The following is an 18,130-nucleotide window of genomic DNA, read 5'->3' as shown; positions in this document are numbered from 1 at the left end:
ATACAGTATTAATCATAATATGATTAATCATAAATATCATATTTATGATATTGGCATAAATATTATTTCAGGAAAAATAAAAATATTTGTGGCTCTCCTTTTTTTTGTTTCCCCTATCATAGTAGCTTTTGAGTTCCATGGGGGTGTATTTTTAATAACTCAGCCTACTGGAACAGAAGACTGTCATAAGAAATTTGGCACTGCTCTTTTTAGCCAATAAAATGTAAGGATCTGGACATATTTGAGAAGTATGCAGAGGCAGATATCTAATTCTCCATTCTGAACTTAGATTTCATGAAGTAAGTATAGCTAAGTAAGGCAGGCCATGCGTTGTTTCATCAATAGTTTGATACTTTAAACCTATGCTGAGCTGAGAAACACCAGACTATACCTATGAATTGCTTCAACTGGTAGACTTTAGGTCCAAGAGTTTCCTCCCGCTATAGCAAAGTTGAGTTTGTTCATTCACTAAGTAATTTTTTGAGCACCTTTTATAGGCCAAGAACCAACATCCCTGCTTTAATGGAGCTTTCCTTCTAGTGAGGAGAACAGAGTGGTAACAAATATGTAAAGCATATAGAAAACCAGATGGTGATGAATACTATGGTGAAAGGCAGAGTGTGGACAGGGAGTGCCAGGGGTGGGTGGGTAGGGATGGGGGTTCAAGGTAGCATTGAACAAAATCCTGAAGGATGTGAGAGAGCAAACTGAAAGAATTAAGTTTTGTTCAGAAGAAACAGTAAGTACAAAGGCCAGAGAGAACCAGGTGTGTTGGAAGCCAGCATAGCTACAACAGAATATGTGAGGGATAGTGGCAGGAGATGAGGTTAGAGGGGTAAGGGCTTGGGGACCAGACCAAGAAGGGCCTTGTAAGCCATTGTAATGACTTTGGCTTTTACTCTGCAGGAGGTGGAATTGCTGTTAGAAAGTTTTTAAAAAGCAAAGTAGGAACAAAGTGTATCTTATCTTTTAAAGGGCCCTCTTTGACTGTTATGTTAAAAACAGACGGTAGAGCAGCAAGGAGACCCTTGGAAGACCATTGTAGGAATCCCAATGAAGGGTGACAGAGGCTTGGAAAATTTTTCATTCTATTTCCATTTAGTGGTAATATAAAATCTATAAAAAGACAAAGGAGGAAACAGAATAGAAATATTTCATCACACTAGCCCCTCTATCTACCTTTTAGAATACTTTTTAAAACAACGATCACCAATTATCCCATTGTAGCTTCCCACTTGGTTCGAATAGCCCATATCTGTTATTTATAACATAAAAATGGACACTGTAGAATAGTGCTGCTCCCCCAAAATATAATGTGAACTACCTACCTAATTTAAATTTTTCTAATAGCCACATTTTAAAACTAAAAAGTAATAGGTGAAATTAATTTTAAGAATGTATTTAATTTAATCTAGTATCTGAACTATCACCATTTTAAAATATAAGCAATATAAAACATTATGGAGACATTTCACATTCTTTTTTTTTACACTAAGTCTTTGAAATCCTTATGTGTATTTTACACTTACAGCACATTTCAATTCAGACAAGCCACGTTTCTTATTTATTTATTTATTTATTTAGAGATAGGATCTTGCTCTGTCACCCAAGCTGGAGGGCAGTGGTGTGATCTCAGCTCACTGCAACTTCTGCCTCCTGGCCTCAAGTGATCCTCCCACCTCAGCCTCCCAAGTAGTGGAACTACAGGCATGCACCACCACACTGGGCTAAGTTTTGTATTTTTTGTAGAGACGGGTTTTCACTTTGTTGCCCAGGCTGGTCTCCAACTCCTGGGCTCAAGTGATCTACTCCACCTGCCTCAGCCTGCTGGGATCACAGGCGTGAGGCACCACTCCCAGCCACAACCTACATTTCAAGTGCTCAATAGCCATCTGTGGCTAATAGCTATCGTATTAGACAAAATAGTTCTAGAACATTCGGACCTGTTTGGAAAGACAGTTCATTTGTGGGAAAAATATCTTGGACAAAATGTGACTGTCCTCAAAGGGCCAAACAACTTGAGGTCCCTCACAAATCAGCATGAGTTTTCCAGACCATGATCTCTCATGAACAGTCTTTCAATTGCCTACGTTAATACATTCTTTCTTTAGAAATGGTGAGCAGTGAGAAGTATCTGCACTTTTAAATTCTTTTAAGCGTTGTGATGTAGTTCTCAGTTTCTGAATTCCAGTCTCAGTAATATGATCTGAAGCAAAATCTCTTAAGCTTTGTTTGTGTGACACCAGAACAAGTTTAAAGTTTGTGGGTTTTGAAAATACTGCCATGGTTGGATGCTTTGGTTTTGTGTCAACCTATTCTTAACCTGTAGTGTTTACTGTTTATCTTCCCCCGTCAAATGTAAAAGGAACCTTATAAAACATTATAGACACATATTTGGGGTGTACAGTAGACGGAGCTACTATTTTGGAAAGGACTAAATGTCTTTAGTTGAATCTTATAATTAGCTTATAGTTTTATTGATTTAGAAGTTTAGAATTGTATGTTTTAGCGTAAACTTGAATACAGTAATTTTAATATAAAAGTATTAATTTGTAATTTAAGAACTTGGCAGGGTGCGGTGGCTCACACCTGTAATCCCAGCACTTTGGGAGGCTGAGGTGGGTGGAACATGAGGTCAGGAGTTCAAGACCAGCTTGGCCAAAATAGTGAAACCTCATATCTACTAAAAATTCAAAAATTAACTGGGCGTGGTGGCAGGTGCCTGCAGTCCCAGCTACTTGGGAGGCTGAGGCAGGAGAATCGCTTGAACCCGGGAGGCAGAGGTTGCAGTGGGCTGAGATCATGTCATTGCACTCCAGCCTGGGCAACAGAGTGAGACCCTGTCTCAATAATAATAATAATAATAATTAATAACAAAGAGATATTAGTGATTATTTAATTCCCAATGTTATAAATGAGGAAATGGTAGCCCAAAGAATATAAGTGACTTATCTCAGAATACACAGCTGATAGCTTAAGCTAAATCAGAACCAAAAATCTGTCTTCTAACTCTCAATTCAATATGTTGTCCATGATGCCCCACTAATTTTCCTCAGTCAAGATAATAGGGAACCAATTCTTTAGAAATAGACCTGTCAATGATTGGAAAAATAATTATCTGGAGGGAAAAAGAGATATTTAAATAATTTTTATTTATACTACTAATTTTGGACATAACCAACTCCAGTGAAATTATGCTAATTTTGTATTTCATATTTATCAGAAATGATCTTCACTGATGCTTTTTTTTTTGGGGGGGGGGTTAGATTTTAAAGCTTTACAAAAAAGTTTGGTATAATTTAGCCATATCAAGAGAACTCTTCACTTTTTTCCACAATTAAAACAGGAATTTTTTGACTATTTTCCATCAATGTTTAAGTCTTTTTTTATTACTTTATTAGTGTTTACATCAAAAGAAGAAGCAAACTTTTTCATACGTAGACGCCTCCTGTATAATAGATTTGATCTGGAGCTCTTCACTCCCGGTGACGTAGAACGAGAGTGCAATGAAGAACTTTGCAATTATGAGGAAGCCAGAGAGATTTTTGTGGATGAAGATAAAACGGTAATGTGGTTGATTATGTTAATTGGCTGCAAATGTTAAATTGTACTAAGAAAGTGGCACTTTGAGTTATTAGCGATGCTGTGCCTTAAACAAAATCAGGATTATGTACCTGTTATCTCTTTCTACTTCCTTAAAATGATAATTAACCTATTTAGACTTGGCTCTACACCTAATTAACTTTACACCTAATTCATATTAGTTACTAAATTATTGACTGTTGTGATTTTGTGTGTTTAATGTTTGTTATATTTAAAATTAATTATGGGGGGCCGGGTGCGGTGGCTCAAGCCTGTAATCCCAGCACTTTGGGAGGCCGAGACGGGCGGATCACTAGGTCAGGAGATCGAGACCATCCTGGCTAACACGGTGAAACCCCGTCTCTACTTAAAAAAAATACAAAAAACTAGCTGGGCAAGGTGGCAGGCGCCTGTAGTCCCAGCTACTCGGGAGGCTGAGGCAGGAGAATGGCATAAACCTGGGAGGCAGAGCTTGCAGTGAGCTGAGATCCGGCCACTGCACTCCAGCCTGGGCGACAGAGCGAGACTCCATCTCAAAAAAAAAAAAAAAAAAAAAAAATTAATCATGGGGCAAAGTGAATTTAACTCCAAGATTTTGTGGTTAGTGCTCTAACTCAAGCTTCAATCATTTATGACTGAGTAATTTGTCCTATCGGTGACCTTACTTTTTTGATGACCCATATTTGTATTTGAGGTATTTACTGGAAGTCTGCTATGTGCCAGGTATTCTCCTTGGCACTGAGGATACAAAATATATAGCCCTTGTATTATTTTGTCTACCAGTGTAATTTAAGGGAAATATTTTTTAAAGTTCTTTCTTAGAATATAACTAAATTCTGTTCATCTTGATAAGGTACAAAACAGATAGCATTGTTCCTGTGATAATCTGGCATAGTCTTGAAAAATGTTAAGTAACTGAGATGATGATGATGATGATGATGATGATGATGATTTGGAGATGGAGTCTCGCTCTGTCGCCCAGGCTGGAGTGCAGTGGAGCAATCTTGGCTCACTGCAACCTCCACCTCCCAGGTTCAAGCCATTCTCCTGCCTCAGCCTCCCAAACAGCTGGGACTACAGGCACATGCCACCACGCCTGGCTAATTTTTTGTATTTTAGTAGAGACAGGGTTTCACCATGTTGCCCAGGCTGGTCTCAAACACCTGAGCTCAGGCAATCCGTCCCCATCGGCCTAACAAAGTGCTAGGATTACAGGCATGAGCCACCATGCCTGGCCCTAAATTCTTTACTTTTGTAGATTTCATAACCCTAGCTCCTTTTTCCCTTTCTTAAGAGTCCTATTTTACTTTTTGGTTAATAAGAACCTCCCTAGGCATCCTTCAGATGCAGGTGGTAATGGAACCTAGTTGACTTTTCCATAATTGTGCCCACCCTCCCATTCCCTACAAGTATTTGCTGTTTCTATTAAGGAGGAAAACGAAGCACATACTGTGTAGTTGTGCCTGTTGGAATTTTATTCTGTTTTCCACAAACCTTTTATAATTTTATCATAGTTCCTTAAAATTCATTTGTATTCTCTCAAGTAGCACTAAACTTAAAATTGTCTCAACAATGTCGTCCCAAATCAATAAATACCTTTCAATAAGATCTCCCAGAAGGGCACAGTGGCTCATGCTTGTTCGACACCAGCCTGGGCTTCATAATGAAACCCCATCTCCACAAAAAAGAAAAAATTACCTGGGCGTGGTGGCATGCGCCTGTAGTTCCAGCTACTCAGGAGGCTGAGGTGGGAGGATTGCTTGAGCCTGGAAGGTCAAGGCTGCAGTGAGCCATGATCATACCACTGCACTCCAGCTTGGGCAACAGAGCAATCTGTATGAAAAGAAAAAAAAAAAAATCTCCAGAGACAAACTGAGGGCTTACCTCCCATAGAAAACTTCAGTCTCCTTTTCAAACCTGATAGTGGGCCCACGGCGTCAACTTCTACCTTTGGTACTTTCACCTACTCTCTAATGCAATAATTTCCCCCAGTGCCTTAGTGGGGGCTTCAGTCAGGTGAAGGGAAAATAGCAGGCAAAGTAGTAAAGAGCTGAGACTGGCAGTAATCCCTTGACAATTAGATGGCAGAGGCAGTTGTGGGTGGTAATGCTTTAATTAGAGTGAGTCACACCCTCCAGCTTGAATGAACTGGTCTCCTACCTATGGTACATGCCAAGAGCTTACTACCCCTAGTCTAGGTCACTAGGACCAAATGAAATATGATAATAAAGATATTGAATAAACTTGGGAATTTTACCTTTTTTTTAGATCGCATTTTGGCAGAAATATTCAGCTAAAGGACCAACCACAAAATCAGGTAAAACAAGAATTGATCAAATTTAATGTTTTTCTCACCCTCTCTCTATTGTAATACATTTTAGTTTTATTGTTTGAGTTTGATTGTTGCTCAACATACATACCTTATAAACCCAAGGAGATTTCTCAACTATACACTGGGCTATCTCAGACAGAAAAGGACAGATTCATCTATTTACACACTGAAAATCAAGTTTGGTGAGATACTAGGGAAATGAGATAATGGGCTTAAAGCTGTTTTAAACAGCTCAGCTAAGTCAAGACTTGCAGAGAATAAAAATAGATTCTATTCGTTTCAAGATGTAAGCTATTTTACCTTTTTTTCTTTTTTACCATTAAAGGCAGATGGAACATTTATGCTAGATAAATTAAGATTGTTGGATGGAATTAAGTAACTTGTAGAGGGGGGAGATCCTTTATCTCATCTGTATTGATCATCTTTAGCTGCATTTTAGTCAGGTGTTTTTTTTTTTCAGCTATTCTTTCATTCCTCTTAGGTAGGGCCTCCTCCATGGCAGGTTATACTGCATAGCTACCCTGAGTTGCTTAATAAATATTATCTCAGTGGTTAATACCGAAGTATGTCTAGTTGAGCAGCGAATATGTTTATCCCACTTAATGCTGAATATTATTCATTTAATAAATGGATATTTTAAATATTTTAAATAAATAATTTTTAAATACATAAACTTAAATACATTTTGAATATTATTAAAATAAAATAGTACTTTTAAATATTATTAAAATATAAATAGTACCTTTTAAATATTATTAAAATATAAATAGTACCTTTTAAATATTATTAAAATATAAATAGTACCTTTTAAATATTATTAAAATATAAATAGTATCTTTTAAATATTATTAAAATATAAATAGTACCTTTTAAATATTATTAAAATATAAATAGTACCTTTTAAATATTATTAAAATATAAATAGTAACTTTTAAATATTATTAAAACATAAATAGTACATTTTAAATATTATTAAAACATAAATAGTATATTTTAAATATTTAAATAAACATATTTAAAATAAAAAAATATATTTATATTTTAATAAATAAATGAATAACCATAACTAGGGCTTTTAGAAGTGACATTTAAATTTTTTTCAGGTAGATTCTCTAGCACAAAGAATTGAAGGAAGTCAACATCAATGATTAGATGCTGTATAATGTGTTTAGACCCAGGATTAAATTTGTTGAAATCACAGGTGATGCTATATAGTGGTTATATTTATGTTATTTTAATTATTTATTTTAAGATGGCAACAGAGAGAAAATTGACGTTATGGGCCTTCTGACTGGATTGATTGCTGCTGGAGTATTTTTGGTTATTTTTGGATTACTTGGCTACTATCTTTGTATCACTAAGTGTAATAGGCTACAACATCCACAGTAAGTACTAAGTAAAATTATTTAATTCATTACTAGACATTCTATATTATTATTTTAACAATGGGTCAAGCAAATGGCTGCCTATTTTCTTAAATAAGCCTTTTATTTTGGAAGAATTTTAGATGTATAGGGAAGTTGCAAAGATTAGTACAGAGAATTCCCATATATCCATCACCCAATTTCCCACATTGTTAATATCTTATATTACCATAGTAGGTTTATCAAAACTAAGAAAATGACATTGGTTCATGACTATATAACTAAACTCCAGACTTTGATTTCAGCAGTTTTCCCACTGGTGTTTTCTTTCTGTTGCAGGATCCAGTCAAGGTACCACATTGCATTTAGCTGTCATGTCTTCCCAGCCTCTCTAGTCTGTGACAATTGTTTGGTGTCCTAATTTAACATTTACATAAAGTACCTAATGATGCTATTTCTAAGGTCCTTTGAAAGAATACAAGAAGTTTCACATATGTCAGCTTCATTTTTCAGTATTTCCTTCTTAAGCAAGAGGCAGATACCAGGGTCCTCACATTATTTCCAGAGGCAATAAGTCCTGTAGTTTACTCTGAGCCACAGAGTTAACAGATCCACATGGCTACCCAAACAGAAACAGTGTAACTGGCTTTTAAATTCAACTATTTTTATTAACACTTTAAATTGAAGTTAATAAAATGAAATGATTACCAATTGAGGATCACAGCACATTGATAAAGCTTCAAAAAGATTCATAAAGGCCATAATTGGTTGCATAATAGAAGCTCAGCATCCTTATTGAAATAAAAAGTACTGATTATCTTCCCAGTTAAGTATGGCTGAGTAGGTGTAGAAACAATCTTATTTAAAAAAAAAAAAAAAGAAAGAAAAAAAAGCAGCAGATGCTAAACAGGCTATTAGAAATTGATACTTATTTATCCCTATTCACACTTTCAAATTCTATGAACAAGCTCAAGGTGGCGATCATGTGTACTTTTTTTTATGGTAACGATCATTTTACTTATCTTTTCAGCAAAATGGGCAGTGTTTTTGTATCCCTCCAAAAGAATGGAAAGTATTGTTTATCATATATATTAGAAGACTCTTTGTCTTCTAAATTAATAATAGTTTTCAATTCATATCAACTAAAATTTAAATTTTACATAACAATTGACCTGTATTGTTCAGAAAAATGTCAGTGTCATAAAAGACACAGACAGGCTAAAGAACTAACTGTTCCAAATTAAAGTAAATGACATGACAATTAATGCAATGTGTGATCCTGGTCTGAATCCTAGACCAAAAAAATAAATTGCTAAAAAGGAAAATTTGCCCAGCATGGTGGCTCACACCTATAATCCCAGCACTTTGGGAAGCCAAAGTGAGAGGATCGCTTGAGGCCAGGAGTTCAAGACTCAAAACCAGCCTGGGCCACATAGTGAGACTCCTATCTCTATAAAAAAAAAAAATTAAAAATTAGCTGGGCACGGTGGCCTGAGCCTGTAGTCCCATCCCCTTGTGGGGCTGAGGTGGGAGGATCATTTGAACCTGGGGAGTCAAGGCTGGAGTGAGCCATAATTGCACCACTGTACTCCAGCCTGGGCAACAAAAAACAAAAAACAGAAAAAAGGAAAATTTAGGAGAAAATTTGGATATAGCTACATATTAGATAATAGTAATGAACCAATGTTAAATATTCCGAATTTATGTGAAGATCTTTTCAAAATACTTCATTCTGTAGTGGTTCTAAAATTCTTGTGGCAGTCACAGTAAAAAACAGAAGCTAATTACAACATGGCATCAAAAATTATGTTTAATTAGTTAAATATATAGAGTTTTTGTCCATTTTAAGAGAGGATTGTGCAACTATTCAAGTCTAAATACAATATAAAAATGGCCTATAAGAAACTAGAAGACTTTAATCATAACTGTTTAATTGGTTTAAGGTTTTTCTTCATTGTTTCGTATCAGATATAAATTGAAAATAAAATGACATGTATAGGAAGGGCACCAAATTCAGAATTTGGAGGCAAAAACTCTCATATTAATTTTGCCACTACTTATGGAGCTTGAAGCAAATTCATTGATTTTTTAAAGATCTTTCCTCATCTAAAAGAGGAATGAAGGGAATAGACTGTGATTCCTCTTAAAGTTCCTTAATATTTTTTTATTTTGCCAAAGATGAGAATAAATTTTTTGCCCTGATTATATTCTCAGAACTAGAGTTTTTAAAGTTATTTATTAAAAAGAAGCTTGGCCGGATACAGTAGCTCACACCTGTAATCCCAGCACTTTGGGAGGCCAAGCTGGGCGGATCACCTGAGGTCGGGAGTTCAAGACCATGCTGACCAACATGCAGAAACCCCGTCTCTACTAAAACTACAAAATTAGCTGGGCATGGTGGCCCATGCCTGTAATCCCAGCTACCCGGGAGGTTGAGGCAGGAGAATCACTTAAACCCGGGAAGTGGAGGTTCTGGTGAGCCAAGATCAAGCCATTGCACTCTAGCCTAGGCAGCAAGAGTGAAACTCTGTCTCAAAAAATTAATTAATTAATTAAAAACTAAAAAGAAACTTTTACATATATACACATGTAAATGAAATTAGTAAATATAAAAGATACATTTTCCTCTAAAATTTAATAAAAATATTTTCTCTTGAAGAAAGTTTAGTATCATTATCATTATCATTATTATTATTATTATTTTGAGACAGAGTCTTGCTCTGCTGCCCAGGCTGGAGTGCAATGGCGTGATCTTGACTCACTGCAACCTCTGCCTCCCAGGTTCAAGCAATTCCCCTGCTTCAACCTCCTGAGTAGCTGGGATTACAGACGTGTGGCACCACACCCAGCTAATTTGTGTATTTTTAGTAGGACGGGGTTTCATCATGTTGACCAGGCTAGTCTCCAACTCCTGGCTTCAAGTAATCCATCTGCTTCAGCCTCCCAAAGTTTTGGGATTACAGGCATGGGCCACCACGCCTAGCCAGAAGAAAGTTTAAAGTGGTTGTTTCATTTCATCTAGTATTAATTGCTTAAAAAATCATTTCCATTGTGATAAGAGCATCTGAAAATGTGCTGATTATGGAGGCTAAGGTCTTTAAAAAGATTTTATCCTGTTTTTTGCCTACAAAAGTAATACATGCATTATTTTAAAATTCAAATGTTATAGAAAAATATAATATAAAAAATGAAAGTCCTCATAATCCTACTTTTCAAAAATTACCACCATTATGAATTTGGTATGTAAAACTCCAGATTTTTTCCTATGCATTTACTATTCAGTTGGTGCAAAAGCAATTGCAGTTTTTGCCATTTAAAGTAATGTCAATTGCTTTTGCACCAACCTAATAACATATTTTATGTTTTAAAAAGAAATGTTTGTTACATGTCCTCCTTTGCAACTTGCCTTTGGCACTGAACAATGTAGTTTAAATATATTTCCAGTGCAGTACATTTTTTAAAAATAGTAAAATATATGTAACATAAAATTTACCATCTTAACCATTTTTAAGTATACAGTTCAGTAGTGTTAAGTAGATTCACTGTTGTGTAACCAATCTCCTGTTTTTCTATTTTTTTTTTTTTTTAATTTTGCAACAGTGAAGTTCTGTGCCCAGTGAACAAACTGTTTCCCATTCTCCCCTCTCCCTAGGCTCTAGCAACCACTATTTTACTTTTTGTCTCTGAATTTTACTACAATAACACCTCATATAAGTGGAATCATACAGTATTAGTCTATTTTTGACTGGTTTATCTAGCACAGTAATTCTCAACCATTAATAGAGTCTCTTCAGAATGTTTTATTGCAGCATTTCATTTATGTTTGATGAAGTTTTTTAAAATTCTAAAATATAGTAAGATGTGATTCCTTTCTAAAATACATTAGTCCTAGCCTAGCTCCTGTTTCTGGGAGAGACCACCAAGGTGTATTCTCCCTGTCCTAGAAATAGATATGGTATAGTGGTTCACTGTGTGAGCTCTGGAGCCAGACTGCCTGGATTCAAAACCCTGATACGCCACTAACTAGCCATTTGACTTTGGATATGTTACTTAAACTTATACTCTGCCTCAGTTTCTCTGTGAGTAAATTGAAGGTAATAATCTGAGCCACCACGTTACATAGTTCCAGAGAGTTGTCATTCACATGGGCTATAGTATGAGCGGTACCTCCTGGTTTTGTGCAATATGGTAGCTCAGATAATAACAGTATGTATCTCATAAGGGACTTATGGGATTTAAATGATGTGATATACAAAGAGTACTTAAGAGAGTGCTTGGTAGCAAGAGTAGCAAGTACTCAATAAATGTTAGCTATTATTATTATTATTATTATTATTATTATTATGAGATGGAGTCTAGCTCTGTCACCCAGGCTGGAGTACAGTGGTGTGATCTTGGCTCACTGCAACCTCTGCCTCCTGGGTTCAAGCTATTCTTCTGTCTCAACCTCCCAAGTAGCTGTGATTACAGGCACCTGCCACCACACCCAGCTAATTTTTGTATTTTTAGTAGAGACGAGGTTTCATCATGTTGGCCAGACTGGACTTGAACTCCTGACCTCAAATAATCCTCCTGCCTTGGCCTCCCAAAGTGCTGGGATTACAGACATGAGTCACCACACCAGGCCCAGCTATTATTATTATGAATTTGCAAACTAAGATTTTTCTAAAAGCTTTCACTGGAATGTTTATGTATTCCCATCCAATGTTTGTATTTCTTTAAAAATATGTCTGGACTGGGAATGAACTGCAGATTCTCCAGTGTTCATATAAAATTAAAACATATTATCAGAAGGTAATATAGGTAATCAGAAAGTATTATATTGCAAATAAGTTTTCTTCAAATTTGGTAGATCTACAAAAATTTTATTTGGCATATGAAATCTCCCTAGCTTACCTGGCCTTTATGATCTTGTAAAAAAAAAAAAAAAACAAAAAGAAAAAAATCTCCCTAAGCTGTATTTATAACCGTCTTCCACATCACCTGCTGTTGCTAACCATATACTGTACACCACTTTCACACTACCTTCTCTTTAATACTCTCACTATTTGTATAGTGTATTATGGCACATAAAGGAGATTACATGGAGAGATTACCATTTGAGTGACACAACTACATAACAAAAAAGCAACTTGGATATAAACTTGTAAGATAGAGAACACTCTTCTTATAAATGGTTAGGAATGTCAAGCAGGCATACCACAAGTGTGGGATATAACTAGTCACTTTGGCAGACATGGGTTTTAGAGGAATTAACTAGGAAGGGGTGTTTCAAGAAAGTGGACCCACAGGAGTGGGTACTACCAAGGCTCATATAGGAGATGATAAGCAAAATAGTCTTGACCAAAGATTTTTTAAAAAAATAATTGTAGGCCAAGGCCAGGCACAGTGGCTCGTGCCTGTAGTCCCAGCTTTGGGAGACCGAGGCAGGAAAATCGCTTGAGCCCATGAGTTTGAGATCAGCCTGGGCAACATGGCAAAACCCCGTCTCTACTAAAAATACAAAACAAAAATTAGTCAGGTGTGGTAGTGCGTGCCTTTATACCCAACTACTAGGCGGGCTTAGGTGGGAGGAGCACCTGAGCCCAGGAAGTGGAAGCTACTGTGAGTCGTGATCATGCCATTACACTCCAGCCTGGACACTGGGAGAGAGACCCTGTCTTCATAATAAAAATAATAATTATAATAATAATAATTATAGAGACAGGATCTCACTATGTTGCCCAGGCTGATCTGGAACTCCTGGCCTCAGGCAGTGTTCCTGCCTCTGCCTCTCAAAGTGCTAGGATTACAGGCATGAGCCATGGGGCCAAGCCCTTGACCAGAGATTTAAGAGCTGCGATAAAGAGTAGTGAGTGACTGGGGAAATTGTTGGATCATTGGAATGGCAGCCATGAATTTACATTTGAGTTGCCAGACACGAGGTGGACCACTTAAGCAGAGGATTAAAAGGAAAAATAGCCTTTGGGGAAGGTTTTGGAAAATGTGATAATATGCTAGGTTCTAGGAACACAGTGGTGAGTAAAACAAGCATAGTGCCTGCCCCCATGGGTCTTATACTCTGGTTTTCTTAAGTAATGTGTACTAGAGCTGGGAGAAACTGGAAGACAGAGGAAAACCAACAAGGATGTTGGTGTGGTAATTCAGATGTGAGGTCATGAGTTTGGACCTGTCTTCAAGGAAAAAGAAGCTGAAGAACTTGATGCCTGATTAGAAAGAACTTGGGGCCGCACACGGTGGCTCACACCTGTAATCCCAGCACTTTGGGAGGCCGAGGTGGGCGAATCACAAGGTCAAGAGATTGAGACCATCCTGGCCAACACAGTGAAACCCCGTCTCTACTAAAAATACAAAAATTAGCTGGGCATGGTGGCACATGCCTATAGTCCCAGCTACTCGGGACGCTGAGGCAAGAGAATTGCTTGAACTCGGGAGGCAGAGGTTACAGTGAGCCGAGATCACGCCACTGCACTCCAGCCTGGCGACAGAGTGAGACTCCGTCTCAAAAAAAATAAATTAAAAAAAAAAAAAGAACTTGGGAGTGTTGGAAGAATATGACTTGAACCTAAGCTTCTGTGCTGAAGAAATATATATGGAAGCTGGGAGAAAGAAAACAAAATTTGGATTTGACAGGACAAAATGGTTCATATTTTATTTATTTTTTTGAGACAGTTTCACTCTTGTTGCTCATGCTGGAGTGCAATGGCGCGATCTCCGCTCACTGCAACCTCCGCCTCCTGGGTTCAAGCAATTCTCCTGCCTCAGCCTCCCAAGTAGCTGGGATTACAGGCATGCACCACCATGCCTGGCTGATTTTATATTTTTAGTAGAGACGGGGTTTTACCATGTTGGTTCAGGCCACTCTTGAACTCCTAACCTTAGGTTATCCACCTGCCTCAGCTTCCCAAAGTGCTGGGATTACAGGTGTGAGCCACTGCACCTGGCCAAAATAGCTTATATTTTAAAGATAGCTCAAGAAAGGATAAAACAACAAAGAGACTAATAACCCACATTTTTTTAATGAAGGACTTGAATGGACATTTCTCTTAAAATATATGAATAGCCAACAAGCACTTGAAAGGTGTTCAACATTGTTAGACATTAAGGAAAGGAAAATTAAATCAAAACCACAGTGAGAGTCAGCTGCAGTGGCATGCACCTGTAATTCCAGCTATTCCAGAATAGTTGGCATAATAATTTTTAAAATAACAAGTATTGGCGAGGATATGGAGAAATTGAAACCTCATATGCACATTGCCAGTAGGAATGTAAAACGGTATAGCCACTGTGGACATCAGTTTGACAGTTCCTCAGAAAGTTAAATGTAGAATTACTATATGACCCAGCAATTTCACTTCTAGATTTGTATTCAAAAGCATTGAAAACAGGAACTCAAACAGATACTTGTACACCAATGTCCATAGTAGTATTATTCAAATATACAAAAGGGTTAATGGCAATAGCCCAAGTGTCCATCAAAATGTGGTGTATCCATGCAATGGAATATTCAGCCATAAAAAAGAATGAAGTTCTGATGTGTGCTACAATATGGATGAACCTTGAAAACATGATACCAAGTGAAAGAAGCCAGACACAAAAGAACAACTATTGTATGATTCCACTTATATGTAATGCCTAGGATAGGCAATATCTAGGATAGGCAAATTCATAGAGACAAAAAGTAGATTAGAGATTACCTTGGGCTGGGAGGATAGGAATATCTTAGTCTATTTGTGCTGCTATAGCAGAATACTTGAGGCTGGGTAATTTATAAGGAACAGAAATTTATCTCTCATAGTTCTGGAGGCTGGGAAGTCTAAGATCAACGAACCAGTAGGCTGTATGTCTTATAAGGACCCAGTCTCTGCTTCCAAGATGGTGCCTTGAACACCGTATCCTCTAGAGGGGAGGAACATTGTTCCTCACATGGCAGAAGAGCAGAAGAAAGAGAGGGCACTACTCCTGCAACCCTTTCTTACAGCAACATTAATCCATTTATGAGGGCAGGACCCTCGTGACCTAAAAGCCTCCCAAAAGGCCCCACCTCCTAATACTGTTGCATAGAGGATTAAGTTTCAACACGAGTTTTGAGCGAGGCCGAAACGGGTGGATCACCTGAGGTCAGGAGTTCAAAACTAGCCCGGCCAACATGGTGAAAACCCGTCTCTACTAAAAAAAAACCAAAAAACAAAAAACAAAAATTAGCCAGGTGTGGTGGCAAGCACCTGTAATCCCATCTATTCAGGAGGCTGAGGCAGGAGAATCACTTGAACCCGAGAGGTGGAGGTTGCAGTGAGCTGAGATCATGCCATTGCACTCCAGCCTGGGCAACAGGAGTGAAATTCAGTCGCAAAAAAAATAATAATAATAAGCCAAGAAATTAAAAACAAGACCTTTTCATTTCTTAGTTCCTATATTTTGTGGAGGGAAACAGGCATCATAGGATGTTGCCAGTTGGAGATGATATTAGTGCATACTTTCTGATTTCAGTCATGTGAGATTGTGACGTGTAAGAAAACACTGTGTAGATATTTAATGACTGATGTAATTATCACATTGTTTCCATACATTAAATTTTGAAAGTCAACATGGAAAAATTTATTCATTCAGATGAAATATCTGTCTCCTCCTTTATCCTGTAAGCCAACAAATAGAACTTTTCGTCATGAGGTAATGAATGTGGCAAGTGACTGCCTACCATGAATACATTCCAGACTTCTGACAGAGGAGGAATTGTGTTGAGCCCTCTAAGTAAACTTGTGATCCTCTCAGTCACCTCTCAACTATTGAAGGGCTGATTATCCAGTTCCTGGATTTACACAGACCTTTTGCTTTTCTTCTTTCTCTGCAATTTTTCTCTCTCTTTCCCTCCAAATCAGATCTCATTATTACCTCAAAAGGAAAAATGGTGCTCTAAGAGACATATTGACTGATTTAATTTGAAAAAGTTGGCAGTATTTTGGGCCTGCTAAACTGTTTCTTGATGGGAAGAATATTATAAATATTGACTAGAAGTTAGGGGTTATCTATGCATTTTTTCCCTTCTTCCTTTTTTTTGGAGTACATAGTAGGTATATGTATTTATGGGGTACATGAGATGTTTTAATACAGGCCTGCAATGTGAAATAAGCACATCATGGAGAATGGCTTATTCATCCCCTATGCATCTTAATTATTTCATTAGCCATAACTATAGGAGGTTAATGTATATATAGATACTTTATAAACAGCCTAAATAGATCGATTTATTAATGTCTAAATCATAATTTGTACTTCACAAGTGAGAAAGGAAAACCATAGGTTTAAGACCCCAGACCCATGTTGCATTTCACTGGCTGACAAGGTTTAGTGAAAATGGTGAGACTTGAGCAAGATGCATGGAAATCCATATATATATATTAAGATGCATGCTCAATCCATATATATATTTTTAAGTGTTAGGCTTAGATTAGAGTAGAGGGGAGAAAAAGATATTTCGAGAAAGGGAATGATACCAGTGAAAGCACAGAGAAGGGCTGAGAACTTACCGCCCATACAGGGGAGTGTAAAGAAGCTGCCTTGGTAGGGCAGAGAGCTGTAAAAAATAAGGTGCAGCTGCAATAAAAGAGGCTTTGAAGAGAAGGCACGGGACTTAGAACTTGACTCAGCCGGAAGTACGCTGCGGGTTTGGCTTCTGAGAAGAATGACATGAAGAAAGGACTGCTTAGGAAGGATTGGCCAGGCAGCAGGACTGCAGGAGGGAATGGAGGAGAGGGACAGGCATCAACCTGTTGTGATTACCTCTGTGACATCTATTTCCTTGGTCTGGAACTGTGCTACCTTTCAACAAAGCCTGAATTTGGTTTTGGTTTCACATCCTACTTTCAAAAAGTTTTAATCCAGGAGTAAGAGAAAAGGAAATTCACTTGTTTTGAGTCCTTATTCTAGTGCACCAGACACTGCTAGAAGCTTTCCATGCATCTTGCTCAATCCACACAAACCAACTCTGTGGAGACAGCTGTTATTAGCCCCATTTGAGAGAGGAGAAAATTGAGGTTGGTAACTTGCCTTTGGTCACATAGCTGGGAAATGACAGGATCAGATTTCAAACCCATGTCTGACTTCAAAGCTCTTGGTCTTTCCACTGTACCAAGACTTTCAGAGTCTGGGGGTAAAATAAAACTGCTGTGTTAATACATTGTGTTTAATGTTTATTAAGATAGTCAGTTGGATTTTTAAATATCATCATCTCAACCTAAAAATGCTACCTTTCCTAGACCTAAACGTTGTCTCTCTGCTTAGCTCGTCAGCCGTCTATGAAAGGGGGAGGCACACTCCCTCCATCATTTTCAGAAGACATGAGGAGGCTGCCTTGTCTCCATTGCCGCCTTCTGTGGAGGACGCAGGATTACCTTCTTATGAACAGGCAGTGGCACTGACCCGAAAACACAGTGTTTCACCACCACCTCCATATCCTGGGTACACAAAAGGATTTAGGGTATTTAAAAAATCTATGTCTCTCCCATCTCACTGACTACCTTGCCATCTTGGTATAAGAAATTTGTGTTATTTGATAGGCCGGGCACAGTAGCTCATGCCTGTAATCCCAGTACTTTGGGAGGCCAGGAGTTCAAGATCAGCCTGGTCAACATGGTGAAAACTGTTCTCTACTAACAATTCAAAAATTAGCTAGGCATGGTGGGGCATGCCTGTAGTCCCAGCTACTTGGGAAGCTGAGGCAGGAGAATTGCTCGAACCTGGGAGGCGGAGAGGTTGCAGTGAGCTGAGATCACGCCACTGCACTCCAGCCTGGGCGACAGAGCAAGACTCCATCTCAAAAATTAAAAAAAATAATAAAAAAAAAGAAGAAGAA

The 18,130-nt window shown here is 37.7% G+C and overlaps 1 protein-coding gene across 1 annotated transcript in view; it reads left to right on the top strand.

The window, feature by feature from the left end:
- Positions 1–18,130, top strand: part of PRRG4 (proline rich and Gla domain 4) — a 21,897-nt gene extending 3,767 nt beyond the window's left edge. Inside the window, exons 3-6 of the mRNA XM_005578266.5 lie at positions 3,402–3,565; positions 5,851–5,899; positions 7,167–7,299; positions 17,560–18,130. Coding sequence (XP_005578323.1) covers positions 3,402–3,565; positions 5,851–5,899; positions 7,167–7,299; positions 17,560–17,791 — 578 coding nt within the window. The 3' untranslated portion in view covers positions 17,792–18,130. The remainder of the gene's footprint in view (positions 1–3,401; positions 3,566–5,850; positions 5,900–7,166; positions 7,300–17,559) is intronic.

This window comes from Macaca fascicularis, chromosome 14 (assembly GCF_037993035.2).
Source record: "Macaca fascicularis isolate 582-1 chromosome 14, T2T-MFA8v1.1".
Lineage (NCBI taxonomy): Eukaryota > Metazoa > Chordata > Mammalia > Primates > Cercopithecidae > Macaca > Macaca fascicularis.
This window is presented reverse-complemented; position numbering and strand designations above follow the sequence as displayed.